Source organism: Bemisia tabaci, unplaced genomic scaffold (assembly GCF_918797505.1).
Source record: "Bemisia tabaci unplaced genomic scaffold, PGI_BMITA_v3".
Taxonomy (NCBI): domain Eukaryota; kingdom Metazoa; phylum Arthropoda; class Insecta; order Hemiptera; family Aleyrodidae; genus Bemisia; species Bemisia tabaci.
In genome coordinates, this window is record NW_027311734.1 from 511,771 (window position 1) to 531,275 (window position 19,505).

The 19,505-nt window shown below is 40.7% G+C and overlaps 1 protein-coding gene across 1 annotated transcript in view; it reads right to left on the bottom strand.

Annotated features, from left to right (window-relative positions):
* Positions 1–19,505, bottom strand: part of sick (sickie) — a 333,346-nt gene that overhangs the window by 162,904 nt on the left and 150,937 nt on the right. The window contains 1 exon segment of the mRNA XM_072305631.1: positions 499–767. Within this exon segment, the coding sequence (XP_072161732.1) occupies positions 499–767 (269 nt within the window).

The following is a 19,505-nucleotide window of genomic DNA, read 5'->3' on the forward strand; positions in this document are numbered from 1 at the left end:
TCTGAGCAAAATCGTACACAATTTTACGACCGATTTTCTTGCAAAAAGATAAAAAAAAGGGCAGGAAGGTGACGCCACTAGTAAAAATTCGTAGTTCCACCGCAATTTTTTGTAGTATAAACCATAAATTGTACACATACCCATTATTACTTGATCAATCCTGGAAACTTGGGTGTTTTTTCGCCGAATAGTTAGAGGCGTGAATGTACATATAAAAGTTCGGTCCGACGATCAAACTGTGAGCAAACTGAGAGGAAATTGAGTGGTGGCAGATTACAAAAATCGTTGATTTTAAAGATGTCGCGCTCCCATAAAGTCAGAAAGATGATCATTGACAATACTTCGAGTCACAACCCTCCGGAACCTAAAAATATCAGCGGCCTGCCCGAGTTTCGTCAGTAGTTGGCGAGCTTTAGTCATCAAACTTTTTCATTTTCAAAGTTTTTTAAAAGTTTGATTGTCTGACCCTTAAAATCCCAGATCTGATAATAGACTCACTTTGTGAGACCGGATTCTTGACCAGATGCGGAGTGCCTTTGGGCTTTGTCCCTCTCGACGGCGACATGCTGGACCGGCGGTGGAGTTTGTTGGTGCTGTGGCGACTGTTGCTGCTGCTGTTGCTTCTGACGCTGCTTGTGAACGGACAGACCGAAAATGAGGCCCAGAATAGCTTTAAGGTTTCCCTCTCGCACCTCCCGAACGTTGATGCCATCCAGCGCTATCCCAAGCTGCTCCAGGAAGCACAGGCACGCCTGGATGTTTTCACACTGTCAACATAAAAAGCAAATTGACCAATCAGATAAACGTTGAATTTGATTTTAAACTTCAATTTCAGATTTATTTATCAGCATGCAAAAGTAGATCGCACCTCTTTTTTCACTGAGTATGTTACGAACTGTAAGGAAAACCTCAGTCTCCATATGAGGCCTTATCTGTAACAATAGCGGATGTAAAAAATTACCTTTTCGAAACACGCTTGAAAAACTGTTTTGGTCACACAAAAATTTAATATGTTTGCCTCTAGCGTAATGTACAGATCCCGAAGATAACATCACAAGTATTTTCTCAAGATTTTCTCGATGCCGAAACAGTTTTTTGAGCGTGTTTCAAAAAGGTAAATTTCATATCCGCCATTGTTACATATAAGTCCTCATATACATAGTTTTATTGGTTTTGAATCGACTAGCAATCTTTTCACGTGAAAAAAGAGCTACAATTATGTTTAAAAGGTTGGTGGAAATGCAAAGCCACGCCGAGGCAAGTGTTTGCACAACAATATACTTTGTAAGCTCTGGTGTCAGTAACTCGATTTTAAGTGTTCGTAGACTGGCGTCTTTTCTCGATGAACATTGACACTTGCAAAAAAGTCAACCGAATTGAAGTTAATGATCACTAGTACCATATGATTCCGTCCGTGAATCACGAAGTATAAAAAATGTTAAAACTATAGGTACATTAGAGACAAAAACTATCTACATTCGAAAATAATTAAAATTCAACAATTACTGCGAGAGTTTCAATGAAAATGAATTATTTAAATTAAAAAACAATCAGTACATGTTTGTCTCGAATAACTTTTAAAAGGATTTCAGTCGGATAAAAAATTTGATCAACTTTAATTGAAAGCTCATTATCCGACCGGCGTGCATCAAAATTGTCCAAAACTTCAAGCAAACATAAGTATATTCTACTCAGCCCTGCAGAATTTCAAAACTTTCAAGGTAAAGGCACTCAAGAAATTGGAAACTATGAGGTTCGTCAAATGCGTGTTAAAAGCTCGCAACACATATCCAGCTCTAGGTGGAAGCAAGACATCAAAAGGGGGTAAAGAGGGGGGTGCGATATCGAAGGGAGTAAAGCGGAGTCCATAATTTAATATACGGCTGTGAATTATTCACGCAATTTGCTGTATTATTATTCTCTCCGGGGACCCCACCTGACACCTCAATGAAGAATGGAGAAAACTTTGGGGGAGCTACCGTTCAAACTGTCGAGCTTTCGTACGGCGTGCATATGAGCTCTCAAGTTCGTTTAGACTTTTACATAATTTGGCACACTTTAGGTGAAACCGTACGAGGTATTAAGCTCATTAATAAATAATAAATAATAGCTGTTAGTGAGTAGAAACAATAGACTTTCAAGCAAATTGAAACTATACATTCGAATGTTTGCCAAAAACGCGTCGCACGATAGACATAGGGGGATCCAGGAGGGGAGTGTAGGGCCCGGGCCCTCCTTACGCCCCCCAAGGGCAAGGGGGTTGCGGGAGGTAATCTCATTTACTTAGAAAAAAGAGGCAAAATGACTTAATGTTTCTGGTAGTAACCTATCGCACTGAACATTCCCGGAATCAACACGTGTCGCTAAATTCATCGCATCCTCTTAAATTTTGCTGCATGCATTTGGTGGAGAAGGCTTGTAAAACTACCGAGAACATTGTAAAATTACCGACTGTTTTCCTTATTTTTACCCGAATCTACCTTCAGATTCTGTCAAAGTTGAAGATTCCTATCCATCAGTTATAGTTCACTAACAATACAAATTGAATGGAAACAGTTTTTACTTTTGCACTAAAAAAATACAAAATCGATTAGAAAATTACCCTGTAATTTTACTGATTCAAATACTTCCTATTGATTCACATTGTAAAGGTATACATAAGGGTAGTTTCATCTCAAGGGCCGATTATGAATTGGGCCTCCAGATGCATAATGCGGAATTTTTATAAAATACATAAAAATCTAGATAGGGGGGAGAGGGATCGAGGACAGCGTTACGGCGTTTTGCTTTTACATGTTAAAGGATAAACGATAACGTGTTACAGACCTACGTCACAAAAGCTTTTCGATGAGGAGGGAGGGGGAAGGGATATCGGAAATCCGAAATTTAGCGTTACGTATTTATGAACGGCACCCTCTTACACTCTTCATCAGTAATAATCCCAGAGTTTTTCACCGCGTTATAGAGTCGACGAGCCGCATTTATTCCTTCATCCGTTGGTATTTATTTGAGTTTACTCCGAGCTAACAGGGAACTTTTGCGAACTTATCGCTGAGTGCAGCGGGCTCGATGGCGGTCGGTCGTTCAACGGCAGAGGCAGAAAAACGTGCTGCACATACATCTTGATTATTGCGTGGGGCTCGCCGCTCCCGCAGCCTTTTCCCTTTGATATAACTCGCGAGCATTTTGTTACTCGTAATGTACTTTTTGTGTTTGTCGAAGGTTCCCGCGGTGGTTCATTAATAAACGCGGCCGTATTTCTTCGCTTACGCGCGCTTGTTTATCGACGAGCGGCCAGTGAAGAGCTCGTTGCGTTAGCGTTTTTGCGAAAACTCTCACGCTAACGGACTTCTCGACTGCACGGCCGTATTTACCAAAGAGAGCCGTCGAGATTGAAAGCGAAAAGAAGAAGAAGAAGAAAAAAAGGAAAAAAACCTCTTTAATTTAAATGGACAGAATGGTTCCGTTCAAAAAGCGAAATTCACACTTCCGGGAAAAAACTAGAGGTGCGAAAAATCAGTGAGTGCGCAAAACAATTATGATGCCATTTCCAATTGAACTACGTTTTGAATAGGAACTAAAATTTCTAGTTCGGTTTAGAAACTACGTATTTATCATTATCTACGTACAATGAACACAAAGTACAGGGTCAAGGCTAAAAAAAACACATGAATTAAACCGTATTACGTATTATCATCAGAGCCGGATTCACCTACTTGCCACCCATGGGCCGCCTGTATTTTGCCGCCCCCTTCTCATTCCTTTTGAGACATCAATAAAAACCATCAATTGAACGTGCCAGCGGGGGAAGGGTGCATAAGACGCGTTTACTCGTGTTGAATACATTTTTTGCGAAAGCCCTATGTCAACACTACCAGCAAAATTTCACGGAACTTTGCGCGAAAGTTAAATTCCGTAAACCTATCTCTGTGTGGACAAGGCCCTCCATCTATAAGAAATGAACGAAAAAATTATGAAAGAACTAACATAAATATGGTTTAATAATTTTAACTGCGTTTTGCGCAATGCGTGAAGTATTTCTACAGTCTTGTAGGCGCTATGCGTTTCGCGTCGACCGCTGCTGACCGCACTGTTTTTGACGAAATGCGTGAAGTATTCCTGCAGTCTTGTAGGCGCATTGCGTATCACGTCGAGCGGTGCTGAACGCACTGTGTTTGACGCAATGCGAAATTACTGTACTCTCAGGAAATGAAAGATTTTGTCGGCTTTTCTTGTTTGTATTTTTTTCTGAATCCGATTTGCTTTATACCTTTACTTAAAAAAATCGCAAAATTTGCACCCCCTTAATCCAGCCCTGATTATCATTATTTTACGTATGCACATAAACGTTTATACGGGTGAGTCAGAAATTGTATTTCCTGTAACTGCAAAATGCGGGTCTAAAGATAAATTCTACTGCAATATCAGCAGTGTGTGGGTAACCCCAATATGTCGCACATTTTTTTATTAAAATAAATCTTAAGAGGACGTATTTTGAAACGACGAGATTTAACCCGTAGGCTACTTCGCAGTTTGAGATTTCTAGTCGATTGCTAGATATTTTATCCATGAACTTTACAAGATCATGAGCATTGTTTTTCTTTGGGAAGAACAATCTCATTTTTTGGTACATTATTTGATGGAATCTGACCATGTAAAATATGTTTCTTCAAAACTGAGATGAGCAGCCAAAAGAAAAAGAAAACTCTAACAAAACTTTTTTTTAGAAATTATCACAGTCCCTCATTCCATTCATAAAATCATTTCCTCTGTGCGTATAAAACGAATAATAATGAAAGTAATTGAAAAAATAAGGGTCTGATGATTTAAAAATTGGACGTTTAGTACCCAATAAAAAGTTCCATATTTTTAAACGCCCCCAGGGCGATGAAAATGCATTAATCTTCTGTTAGAATCGTGGTTCCCCTCTATTATACTTCCGCAAATCGTGGGTTCTTATCAGCCGAGTGTTCCTGAAACCCTTCTCCTTAACATCGGAGGCATTAAGAAAATCTCCTCCTTACATCCGAATATTTGAATAAAGCCTCTCTCACGTTCTTCTTTTCAGATTAATGGCATGAGCACCCAGTCTTATTGCTCTGTTACCACTGAAAAATGTTCATCCCTCCAAACGGTCCAATTTTCATTGTGACGAATGTGCGGGGTAGTCAAGATTTTAAAGGAACAATTTCTTTGATGTACTATGAGTAACTACCAGTCTACAGAAAAAATCAGTAATGAGGTCTACCTATGCTGCCGTGCTAATGAAAAAATCCGTATGAACCTTCAGGCCTTGCCAAATTTCCTCTGGTAAATCAAAAATTTCCGAGAAAATTTGTAAATATTTTTCTTATAATTTTTCAGATAATTTTGTACGTAAGTTCACCTGAAGTTCCTGGAAATTTCAAGGAATATTTTTCATAACTTTCCTCAAAAATAAATATTTTATCGAAGGAAATTTGGCGCCTCTCGAAAGTTTATGCGACGTTTTTCCTTAGCATGGCCGTATAATACTTCAGAGAAACTGCGGCGTCCTGCTCAAAAATTGCATTTAGTGAAGAAGGAGCATCTGTCAACGCGTATAATATCATTAGACAATGAATACAGTAATAGTGCTTTACGATGTTTACGGTAAAGATTTAATCGGAGAAGAAAAGAATGCAAATAAAGTTATGCGGCAAAATAAAGAGGACAATTAGATTTTGCTTAGAAGATTTATGATTCAGGCAAAACAAAGGCGGGTATTTGAACTCAAGAGGAGAAAACTCAAAATCGGTGCGGTACAAAAGAAGGAAAGAGATTTGGCTGCTTTATGAGTGCGCTATACTGCAAAACTTGGCTAAAGACAAAAAGACAAGTTGCCGTTCAGAATTCCGAGCGACAATGGTATCTCGGCCAGCATCGTGAAGAAAGCAACTTCACTTATTTGGGGAATCTCACAATTAAAGTTTTGTACAGAGACAATTGCAGAAGAAAACCTCGCTCATCAAATTCTTATAACCGGGTGGTAATATAGTACCTAAAAGTTTTTACTTATCATCATTTGAGCCTTTTCGACGAGAATAACAATTTTACGTAGAACGGAGGATTCGTTCGATAAAATACGCTTGATCGCTACCTGGTCCATTTCCTCAAAACTTCATTTGGGCTACATTTTGCAATTAGGAACTATAAGTATCTGCATAAGATATCTATCTGCATAAAGATCCTACTGGTGCATACGTTGTTTCTGAAGAAGGACATGGAATCGATCGACACCGATTCGATCCACAAATCATTAAAAAACCGGTGTTGATTCGATCGACAAAATTTGATAGATTCACGGGTTGTTTTTGACGATCAATTCACGGCTTTGTCGATCGAATCGCGGAGTTGTCGTTCGAATCGGTGTCGATTGGTTCACGTCAATCGATTCACGTTTTTATTTTTCGATCGATTCATGTCGATCGAATCCACACTCTCCGTTTCTATACTGGACCAAGAATTGTAGTTCCTGATTGATGAGTATAAATCATAATTGCCTCCGTTCCTATATATCTTCGGTAACACAGGAGTCTGGTCCTCAGAGGAATTTTCGTTAATATTTTGTATTGAGGTTAGCTCTCTCGATAAAATCGGACCCTCCATGCGGGGGCAAGGTTTCAACTCCTACGTTCCCTTTCTAATAACCTCGTTGACGCGCTGCTTAATCGGTCCACCACAACTACAATGCAAGAGCCCGGCACTATTTAGCGCTCCTGAAGCATCCTCAAAAGAAATAAACCAGCGAAGATGACGAGGACCGGCGCCTGGAGTCACAAAATATCGTCGCATCGTGCGTGAAGTATGCACTTTAGTCTGCACAATGCGAGCTTGAGCGACCATTGTGAGTGAGACATATCTCGGGGAAAAGTAATAGTCCGACCTGATTACACTCTTTGTATGCGTTCCGGGAAGCGTCGAGATGACGACCGCGAATCTCACGACACCGATGTGTCCATGAATGGGGACCATAACTGCATTCCCGAGCGGATCAATGAAAATTAAAGCGCTCCTCCGGGGCCCGGGCGCCCACCGGTCTTCGTGCCCCCACACAGCGCCCAGCGCGTAACGCGGTCCTTCGCTCCAATCGGAGCATTGGTCTTTTCATACGTTTTGTCACCTCTTCCTTGGAGGCGAAATGACTCTAAGTCGATTCTTTTATTGAGGAAACTCAGCACACCGGCATGGGCGTGGGCGTAATGGGCCAGTTGCAAACTTCAATTAGAGCGAAACGAAGAACTGGTCCACTGAAAAAGAAATCTCGGTGTATTTACTAAGAAAAGGGCATTACCAATAATTCAGGGTTCTATTTGATCCCAGTTTTTTCTTGGTAAAATTACCATTTATGGAATTGGTAATTTTACCGAGAAATCTTGGTAAAATTATTGAGCTTTCTCGGTAATTTTACTGGACCTTGGTAAAAACGTCAATATTTTTTAATCGACTGTGGTAGACTTACCGAGATAAAATGGCAAAGTTACCGGGAATTGATTACCAATAAAAGTGGTATTCTTACCTGAAAAAAACAGTAAAAATACCGGTTTTTAGGTAAGCTTACCTGTCTGTCTTGGTAAAATTACCAATAATTGGTAAAAAAAGTGAGATGGTAAAGGTACCAACGGACCCTGGTAAAAACGCCGAGAATTTTTTTTCAGTGTTATTGTAAAAAATTGCTCAAAAATCACGATGAGCGCATCGAGAAAGTCTAAAATACATTTCTAACATTACAATATGCGTGAAAAATATGCATTTTCTTAAGCTTCCCGCTTTTAGGTGAACGTTTCGTATGAGGGGTTGTTCCATCCAACCCTTGCGCACTAGAATGTTGCGCAATATTCAACATGGCCGACGCCAATTCGCCGAAACACGAGTGAGGAGACGGAATTTTATCATCCAACATGTTCATATTTACATTTTCCTTACGTTGATAAATATCATAGTCCTCGCGATTTGCGCGCGGAAGTGCCAGCTATGTGAATATTGTGTGGCATCCTAGTGCGTAAGGGTTGGATGGAACGAACCTCTTACGAAATGATCACCTTTGCTATAGTATCGTTTTTGAAACCAGTAGTCGAAAAGGTTAAAAATTAAATTATGAAAAAAAGAATTTTCTTCTTGGAGCGTGTATAGGACCTCACTCCTCACATGCTATGAAAGTTTGTCGATGCCACAATAGGAAAGAGCCATGCACAAATTCGCCCGTTTTTGGGCCCTCGAAATTGGGGTCGGTGTGAGGTTTTTTTTCATCTATAGGGTGACCCTTTACACATAATAAAATTTCAGATTGAGTATACGCACCGTTTTTGAGATATGGGGGGGCAAAGTCCCCGATTTTTACTCATATTTGCAGGTATTTTATAGTCGAACTTCGGCTGCTACAAGGTACCGGATGTAGATATTGAAGCGCGGTTTGCGGTGATTTGTCAAGCTATTTCTGGATTATTTTTTCACATCTTTTACAAACCCGCAAATGGTTTTTCGGGGGGGGGGGGGGGGGGAGCTTTATTCATATTATCATGACCGTTCGTATACGTCTTACTGGCATTAATTGCTTCGTTCTCGACTCCTCTCCACGCCGTAATCATGATGGTATTTTCTGTTAGGAATCTTTCTTCTTCTTTATATTTGACCAATTCTAATGTTGTCTCCCCCTTTCTCCCTTTTTAACCTCCCCCCCCCCCCCAATTCTAAACACTCCCTCTCAAGTGTATATTCCTGTGCGGCAGATATGAAGGTGTTATTTGTGGGGAATTATTTTTCTGTCTTTATGGTTCATAAACTTTGACCCCACCTATTTCCTCCTTCCCCCCTTTACCCCTGTTTCACCCCCCCCCCAATTTCCACCGTACCTTACTCGAAGTTGTCTGCTCCCTCCGCAGCAGAAATGAGGATGTTTCCAGCGAAGAATTTTTTACTTTTTTAAACTCAATACAAGGGAGACACCCCCCACCCTTTTTTCTCTTTCCCATCCCCCCTCACTAGTTCATATTTCCTACCTTATTCCCTCTTTCCACTGCCCCCCCCCTCTTTTCTCTTTTTTACATGCTTGAATACTTTTTTTTGTGAGAGTATAATAGTTATCGGATAGTGTAATAGTTACCGGAAACATCCTCATTTCTGCTGCAGAGGGAGCAGACAACTTCGAGTAAGGTACGGTGGAAATGGGGGGGGGGTGAAACAGGGGTAAAGGGGGGAAGGAGGAAATAGGTGGGGTCAAAGTTTATCAACCATAAAGACAGAAAATAATTCCCCACAAATAACACCTTCATATCTGCCGCACAGGAATATACACTTGAGAGGGAGTGTTTAGAATTGGGGGGGGGGGGGGTTTAAAAAGGGAAAAAGGGGGAGACAACATTAGAATTGGTCAAATATAAAGAAGAAGAAAGATTCCTAACAGAAAATACCATCATGATTACGGCGTGGAGAGGAGTCGAGAACGAAGCAATTAATGCCAGTAAGACGTATACGAACGGTCATGATAATATGAATAAAGCTCCCCCCCCCCCCCCCCGAAAAACCATTTGCGGGTTTGTAAAAGATGTGAAAAAATAATCCAGAAATAGCTTGACAAATCACCGCAAACCGCGCTTCAATATCTACGTCCGGTACCTTGTAGCAGCCGAAGTTCGACTATAAAATACCTGCAAATATGAGTAAAAATCGGGGACTTTGCCCCCCCATATTTCAAAAACGGTGCGTATACTCAATCTGAAATTTTACTATGTGTAAAGGGTCACCCTATAGATGAAAAAATACCTCACACCGACCCCAATTTCGAGGGCCCGAAAACGGGCGAATTTTAGCCCTTTTTGTGCAAGGCTCTTTCAGCTGAAAGTTTACCAAAAATAACCTTCAAAGTTTAACGCAACATGATTGTCAACCCCCTCTATCATTGAATGATGTCTCTCATTCAATTCTAAGCCTTCGTTTCCCTCTAAAAGGACCCCGTTCATTTACCTCCCCTCTTCCAAAGCCAGCGGAGCTCGGATGAAAAAGCTGCACGCCAACAGGTATTACACCGCGAAATTAGCGACAACTTCGGCGACAAGCAATAAATTCCAGACGAAAGCTCCGGAGCACCGAGGCGCGCCGAACAAAATAAAGCTCAAGAGTATGAAAAGGACCAAGAATAACTTGTAAAAGTCGCCAATGATCACGATCGGGGGGTTCGACAAAAAGCCCTCTCGGTTCGGAAAAGCCTCCCTCCTTCGTATCCGCGTTTCTCTCTGTCTCCGTCTTTCTCTTCTCCTCCGTTTTTTACTCATCTTTTATTAATCGCAGGGACGAGAGGAGAGAGGCCGAGCCGGGAGGAGGCTTCTCTCTGCGGTTGAAATAAGACGTCCCATAAATTTTAGTGCAAGACCGCTGCCTATGCGCCCCCCATCCAACCCACCCCTCGATTTACCCCACCTGATGGGGAGCTTTCCGGAGACTCGGGGGTAGAATGATTGAGGCAGACTACGCGACGGATTGGGAATACAAAACTTCGCCGTTGTCGGACTGCCAAGAGAAATTACTTCACCTCGTGAATCAACTTTTCAGGTGTTTTTCTTTCGGTGGGAAGTACCCCTAATTTCTAGAATACAATAACTATATTCTCAAATGATTTTGTCGCTCAAAGTAATACTATCGAGTTGACCAGTCAGTCAGGTCATATATGGACGCATTTAAATCAAAAAGAACTTTTTGTGACAGAAGGCCTGCCATGGAGGTATTCTTATGAATCCCAGGTATCATGTCAAAATGGGCATAGTTCCTTTTGAGTTAAATACATCTATAAAGGCCTTGTCTCCACGGGACGTTTCATAAGTCCCGTCCCGGAGTCGAAAAATCTCACTTGAGAAGTTGGGAAAAATATTGAGTTCGTCAATACTAATAACAACACCAAAGGGGGTTCTTGATGAGTCCAAAGAGCGATTTAGAGATGAAAGGAAGAAATTTGGTTGGTTTGTTTAGCGGGGAAAAAGCCTAAAAGTTTCATTCCTGCAATTCGAACTTGGGACAAAACCCATGAAACATCCTGTGGAGACATGGCTAATCAAATTTCGATAAATCTTTTGTTCAAAGATAAGTCAATTTAGAGATGTCGCTCCTTCACCGCTTAGGGACCCAGCCCCCCAGTGCGCTTCGTGCTCTTAGAGGATCGCACTGCGATGAAAAAAAAAACCTGAGTCATACTTCGGAAATTTAAATTTCGGGGGCTCATCTAAGGATTATTCCACGCTAATAATCTATGAAATTTGGTGCAGTTGATCTTCGCGACTAAGAGTGCGAATACTTCGGAATTCGGAGATCTTTAAGCACTATATGACATGATGATAGCGAAGTTGATACAACCAATATTATCGAATAATTAGTAACTTTTTGAAACATATGGTTGGCGGTATTATCTTCGATAACTGATATACATAATATGGGTTTAGCCGACTTCATCTCAACGATAATGCACGTGAAGAAAAAAGTGGAAATCGTAAGTATTCATAGTGATTGATGAGAGTATGATGGAAGGAACTGGCGTCGGTGCTGACATTAATCCACCTTTTTCATTTTAAAGGCGATGTTTTCATCATTATGAAGCGTAGAAACTGAAGTGTAAACCAATTTTTCTTGAAACTGCTTCAAATATAGAGGGGCATCCCTGATTGTATCTCAGAAGAGGCTGTGCAATGATGTTGGTACTTGACATGCCACCTTCTTGATCTCTTAGTTCTTTCTATCACGTTTAATAGACCTACCAGCGGAGAAACTCGGAAACATTAGGATGACTTTTTTACAGGAGCTGCCAAGGAGCATTTTGAAAATTTACCTCGAGCAATTCCATTTGGCAACAGGACCAAGAGCTAACAACTTCCCGGCGCGTCCACAACTAACGGTGGGTATGTCACATTTTTGTATTACAGACTAATCCCTCCTTCTTCCTCTTCCGCATAGGATGCTTTTTCGGCCTTTTCAGCCTTTTCAAAATTTTGAGAATTCTACTGCTCCGCACGGGAAAATAAGCACACTGTGTCGACAACTCCATCCACATCTAATCTATTCACCATACAAACCGAACATACGAAGGTAGGGTTGGCTATGCGTTTGGCTACACAAATTCAAACTTCAAAATCATTGACAGAGGAGCTATTCAATCTAATCTAGATACCAATGAGTGATGACCGTGGTAATGATGCTTTCATTTTTTTCTATTTGAAAATTTAATGAAAGAACATTGTTTGCTATCCTTGTAAAATATGACGGTGAACATGATTAAATCACGAAAATCCACACCGTTAAAAAATGTTAGTTCTTAATGCAAACACAATAAACACAACTCAGCGTATTTTCCTTTCCTGCGATCGATTCTCGTAGAATAATACACAGTGTATTTCCAAAGAGACTGGTCCATTTTACAAGTATAGAAGGTAAATATGATAATCCGAAATTTTTTTGGAAACATCCGCAAATACCGCACAAATTTTTAGAATTGTCAAAAATTCCAGTAAGCTTTTAAAAATTTGGAAAAATTCCAGAAAAACCCGGCAGTTTTATGAGTCGGGGGTGAAGGGGAGCTGAAGAAAGAAAAGGGGTGGCAAGAGGGGAGCGGAGGCGAAAACAGCGGACAGAGCGAAGGAAATTGAAATTTCTTAAAAAATTAATGCTAAACAAATGGCGCCGGCATCTGACGGTGGCTCAAACCTCCGAAATCTGAAGAAACTTTCTTTCGCGGAACGAGGAGAGCGTCCCGTTTATCGGACTCGATCATCATTTTTCACGACGCGACAGTTTTCTTCGAAATCGGAGGGGGCCCGCGGGAGGTTGCGAGGGGGAGGAGGAGGGGGGTAACGGGAGCTGTCTGTTTTAATTATTTCTGGTGTGTTTCGACATGAAGGATAATGCGGAATACAGGAGGAACTTGTTAGCGTGTCACTCAGTCGATTTCGCTTCATCCCCGTTCGCGTTCCCGGGCGGTTAGCGCCGCCTGGATTTCTCGAAATCAACGTCAACGTCATTGACGTGACGCCACTTCGCCGGCGACGATTTCCCGACGTTGCCGTGCGTTTGAGAGTGCGAGGGTTCATTACGCACGTCGTACGGACAAAATCAACTGATGCAAAATTAGCAAAAACTAGGAGTCAGTAATGATGCGCGATGAGAGGTTTTAAGGAGCAAGATACATGGATTGCATTTTGCAAAAAGGAACCACTAGCATTCCAATGTTGCTAAGATTGTGCAACTTTGTTTACCTTGGAAATATATAAACTGATAATCGAAACAAGTTTAATCTTTACTCCCAATTTACTATGAATTAAGACGAAAATTAAATTTTTAATTGTAAATGTTCGCATTATTTCAGTATTTATTTGCAGAGAATGTAAGCTGCAAAATCCTTGCAATACTGGAATGCTAGTGGTTCCTTTTTGCAAAATGCAATCCACATATGTCACATGTTAATGGTCAAATCAGACAGTTTGTCAAATTCTAGGGCAGACAGTGAAATTTTGAAGATCAACCTGGTTTTGCGTGTTTTCGACGCAGGTTCCAGGATTGCCAGATTTTGACATAGATTTCCAGAGGGCAGCAAGTAACCCTAAACTTGAAAGTAAATTTGATCCTGTGAATCATAACCAATAGCATTTCAAGATGAATGCATTTTAGGCCGTGAAACATTTTTGACAGCTGATCCACAAGCGATCATCATTAGAACCGGAAGTTTAACCAAGTTCTACAAAAAACAGTCCGCAGCACATTGTGCATCAGCACGGAGCCGATTAGTAAACAAGAGTAACGCATGGAATCTAAAACTTTATCGAAGCTCACGTAAACAAATGTATCCCCAGGCGGAGAAGTATGTTGTGCTTATCCGTGACCATCATGTGGGAAAAGCTCATTCATCCTTCCGTACCGCTATCCATTTTTATATGAGGAGCAGTTCATTCACACGGCCCTGCTACGCTACTGTGCTAGGAAAAAACGATGTATGAACCTTGAGACGTTGCCACATTTACTCTAATAAATTTCAAATGTTCTCGATAATTTATAAATTGTTCTCTTTTAATTTTCTACAGGCCCATACATAGTTTGATCCAAATGCCAGAAAATTTAATAAAAATATCCCTACTTTTTTTTTTAAAAAAATTAAGAATTTTGGGAACCTCTGAATGTACATACGACGTTATTCCTCACAGCGGTACATTACCGGACAGGAGCGAAACTTGTATCAGCCAAATTCTAGGGGACAAGCAGTTGATCGTTTCCCCTGAACTCGATACAGTCTTCGAGTTATTGCACATGGAAAAATCGCGATTATGACCTATAACTTCCACCGCTAAAAAGCTAACCTCATTGTTGAGTACAGAATAAATGTTCATGTTACCGGTAAATCCCGATTTTCAGACAAACCGGGTTTTACCTTGGCAAACGTAGGTTTGCCTAAAATTTTCGGGCAATCCTAGGTTTGCCCGATGACCTCTTTGGCGAACCTGGAATTACCAGGGTAAAACTAGTTTTGCCTGAAAATCGGGGTTTGCCAGTAACATTCATACGGATTATAACTTGGAACTGACTTGGCATGGAACGCTCATGTTACTATTCCCACTGATACAAGAGTGCCCTTATAGTAAGATTATCGACCCTTGAGGATCCTTTTCTGATTGATTCAGGTCTCTTAGGTTTCATGGATTGCTTTTGTACTGGGAGTAGGTTGATGTGCATTTCTGACTGGCCTCTTTTTAAACCCAAAACAAAGTTGGGATGCGCGCTTGAAAAATTTTTCCTAAGCGTACATGAAAAAACTCTTCTACACTCGTCGTTCGATCATAGGTCAGCGAGTGTGAGGGCCGCAGCCCACATTTTATGAGGGCAAAGTCGTAATAATTCAAAATACCGAGTCAATTTTCCACAAATTGACGATGCCGTGAGAAACATGAGTGACAGATTACTCCATCAGCACAATAAGCATAGCTGGAATTAAGTTGGGTTGTCAGAAAAACAAGCAAAACGTCTTTAGCTAATGTCAAATAAGATGAAACTAAACGTATTTTACTCCAACGCCTAGATACAACTATTCGGGCTCTGTGGATGTTCATGTTGCATACGCACGTAAGTGAAGGCGTTTTGACCCTCCAGGCACTCACCGCACCGCTTCAGCCACGGCGCTGCGAGCTGTATTGCGACGATCAAAAATTCTCAAAATCCATTTCAATTTCAAATCCAAAATTTCAGGGATGTAATTAGCTCTACTAATCGTCAAAGGCATGATTATCATTTGAGACCGAAGTGTCAAAGGTTTCCAATTTAGGAGGCGTGGTGAACTACTGCCTCGAACTCCGGCTGAACTTGGGTCCAGAAAGCGGACAACCCGAGCTAGTTATACATACATGTGGATTGAGTTTAATAAAAGGGAACTAAGTTTTGTGACAAACAAGAGGTGCACTTGTTATTGGCTTGGACTATGCATATCACTATGCAGTTACTTTTTCTCTGAATAGATTTTACCAATTGGACATCTGAAAGAAAACCACCTATGCACTATAAAGGGTCCGTTTCTTTGAATTGATTGAGCTCCTCTAGCATTTAAGAGAGAGTTTTTTATCTTAGCTTTTATTTAGTGTGGCTTTTGCGAATTAATTCGTTTTATTAAGTTCGATTTAAATTATTATTTTTCAGACCAATTTTGGAAATTTTATGCTCCTTGTATTTCAGGTTCAATACTTTGGAGCACAGTGGCAGTTCTGGCAATAAAAGCAGCCTCTGCAAATAGAGTCCATTTGATATGGTTAAAGTTGTCAGTCAGACGTATTCTCGATCCTTGTTATGATACCGATGTTCAGTTCAAATAAAGCGGTTGCGTGTCCATTTTTTTAGAAAAAGCTATTTTTCAGCGAGAAGTAAATTGTAACCCCTGCACGGTTCAATTCTCAAGAGAGCTCATGAGGAACGAATCAACTTACTGTTATTCCCACTCGAGAGTTTTATAACTCGCCGTACCCTCTACTCCCAGAAGGTACATGCTGCATGAGAACTTCCAAGAAGACAAATTGACTTAATATTCAATGATCCGTGTTTGAAGGTACATAAAATTGGATTTAAGAAAAGTTCTGAATGAAGTTCAATTTTTCCTTGACAAGAATAATCTTTTCCGTCACGTTCGTTTTATCAACACCTGATACTCTTCTCGTTGGAGGGAAGCGGGAACATACCTAACAAGATTTGAACACTACCTCTTCATCGCGACGATGATTATTTTACTTAAAGTAGCACTACATACAAAATTTCGTAAAAATGCCTTTTTCCGGAAAATGAAAGGTATTACTGACAAACAGTTGAGCGAGATGTTTCTTTCAACACGGAGAAACTGATCATTATACGAGTAAGACTCACTTCAGTGGATACTTTATGGGAAAATTTAACATTACAGTTAATTTTGTCATTTAATAGTATAAAGCTTGACATTCATTGTTTCAAGTCTGAGGCTTCCATAAAAATTGCTAAAAAAAAGTTCAAGATTATTTTTCTCGAAATCAAAAGAATATTTGGTAGTTTCTACCGACGTAATATCTTGAGGTGCTCCGACTTATTTTCCAGTTTGGAGTTTCCTAGACTGCTGGTTAATTTAACTATCGTATAGACGTGTAATGATGTAAGTTGATTTTTGAAAAAAAGGTTATATGCCAATTTTGTATGTTCGTATGTCATTTTCTAGACGAAAAAATAAAAACTAATACTATATTAAATATTTTGTTATATTAGTAAAATTGTCAACATTGAGCCGAGATGAGGGGGCAGTGCCCGATACCCATGGGTTTTGGTCATGGTGGATAAAACCCCACAAGTTTAGATGTTACGCGCGGTTGCAAAGAGCCTCAAATATCAACATATCGTAACAGAACCGGGTAGTGCATTCGCGGAGGGTGGTTGGGGGAGAATTTCTGATTTCCTTAAAATCTTGCAGCACAGGACCAAAGCTAGAATAAACAGTCGCAGCAACGCGTGGTGCAATGCCTGCGCTCGGAGGCAGATTAATTTCATTTGGGCAGCGTTGCCAGACTTATCAGTTTAATAATTGATGGATAGTTGAAATTGAAGTGAGGAGAACAGTAATATACAAGCGGTGCCAACTATTGGGCCTTAGGGTCTTTAAAAGTATTTGGGCGCTTGGGTTCAAAATTTTTCGGTACTTAGATTTTCAAACCTTCAATTTGTGATTTTTAATGGGAAATTGAGAAATTTAGCAACCTCGCATTTGATGCTGCCACAAATACACGGCGGCGCCTCCAGACGATATGTTTTGATCTCGATATCATTGCGGTCTAGCCGGCGCTTCAGGCTAGGCGACATCGATCGGAACGAAGCATTGCTTCGAATCGATTTGTGGGGACATAATATGTATCGTCCATAAAACGATGGAAAGTACAATCTATCAGAGTTTCATCCGCCCACAATGGAAACGTAAGAACATTATTTGATGCTCATGATGAGTTCAGGAGTCAAAAATTACGATTTTGTAGTGTCATCTGCAGGTGGGATCTTTTTAGTGGACAGGGTGAAATATAATGGCACTGGTCGTTGATCTTGCCCACCAATGAAGTATAATGGTCACTCCTAAGTGGCTTTCACACGGAACAATCTTCCGATCCTCCGGGCCGATAATTAAAATTGATAGACAAAGATATAGACAAAGATGACAAGAGGGATGTGGAGGGACCCTATTGGTGGCAGCGGGTAGTTGCAATGAACAAAGGAGGCATGTAAAAGACTAACTAACGGCAACCCACGAGGGACCCTATAAGTCCAACATTTTCTCCCTTAGTCTATGGGAATCACCCTTTTCAATCAATAGGATCGCTTCATACTCCCTATGTGTTCTTCGTCTACCGTTTTGTCTATCAATTTCAATAATCAGCCCGCCGTGGGATTCGTCATATTTTTTTCCTTATAGACGACCAACAGAATCACAAATCAACGGTGAAACTGCAAAAATGCGCATCTCGGTTGCAGTGTTTCAAAATCTCCGCTCCCATTTTATTTTTTTAAAAGAAGACCGGGCCAGAGGCGGATCCAGCAATTTGGCAACACCGGATTTCGTCCATTTAAACCTATGCTAAATACTCGATTCTTGTCGGAGGACCTGGCCTCTTCAAGAATCGATACATTTCTATAGGTTTAAATGGAAAAAGGACAATGTTGCCAATTGGCTGGATCCGCCAATGGACCGGACTAACATCATGGCTTTAAATTTTCATTGAATATTCCCTTGTAGCGAAGGAAAATCACAAGTTTTTAAGGAATGACGTTTCCGATGTAAAATATTTATTTATTTTTTTTTTTTTTATTTTTTTTATTTTTTTATTTTTACATGACAGGAAGTTTGCAACGCCGCAAAACGAGATACGCATTTCTGCGATTTTACCATCGACATGGATTTCATCCTTTAGGATTTGAATACGATATGCTAGGCTTGTTAAAACCCAAAGCCGTCTGAAATCATAAGCCCGTGCACAGAGAGACGTTTATGGGGATAAAAAAGTGCAACAATTTAATTCAGTCATTCCTCTGCTACGGAAGAATGACTATCAGCCTGGAGAGGGGGCGAGGGAAATTCATTTGAGCCCGAAAAATAAAAATTCGTTTAAATCGCAGTCGGAAACGTGCTGAAAATAAATTTAACCAGACGTTGTCACACTCGGAGGAAAATCCGCCGGAAGTCCCGCTGGACGGGGCGTAACTCTGCCGTAGTGAGAAAGAACGCCGTATGAACACTCGAGAGTTGCCAAATTTCCCCGTATGAAACACGTATTTTTTAAGAACGTCATGCATGTTTTTCCTTGAAATTTTCAGATGTTCTAGGCTAAATTGCGAACAAAATTTTTAAAGAATTTGAAGAGAAACATTTAAAATTTTCCCAGAAAATTCCTTTATTCGTTAAAGGAAATATGGCAACTTTTGAAGGCTTATACGACGTTCTTCCTCAGCGCGGCAAACCTTAACGACCGAGTTGTTTCTCCCGGTCGCGACAACGTGGAAGCACGGGAGTCGCTCACGTATCCGGGCAGCATGCTGTTGTGCTACGGAAAAACTCCGTATGTACATTCGAGAGTTGCCAAATTTCCTCCGATGAAATACTCATATTTGAGGAGAGTTATTAGGGTGTCTACCAGTTATAAAAAACCAAAATTGCGGACTTTTAGGGGTGTATTTTCAAGAAAATCGGGGACTTTTGTCCCGAAATAGTAAGAGAAAGGGAGCTAGTCAGAGCTTTAAAATGCGTATTTTATACGACTAATTTTACAGGTCATGTTGAACCGATGAAAACATACGAAAAACCAAGAAATACTACATTATTCCTGGTCATACCGCGCCGCTGAGCGCCGCGGCTGGTGGGAGAATTTGAAAATGCCGGTGTTTAGGACGATGTTTGTCATTCTTTGGGAACCTGAACAAGAAAATTGGGGACTTTCGGAGATATCGGGAACACCCTTCCAAACTCGGGGATAATCGGG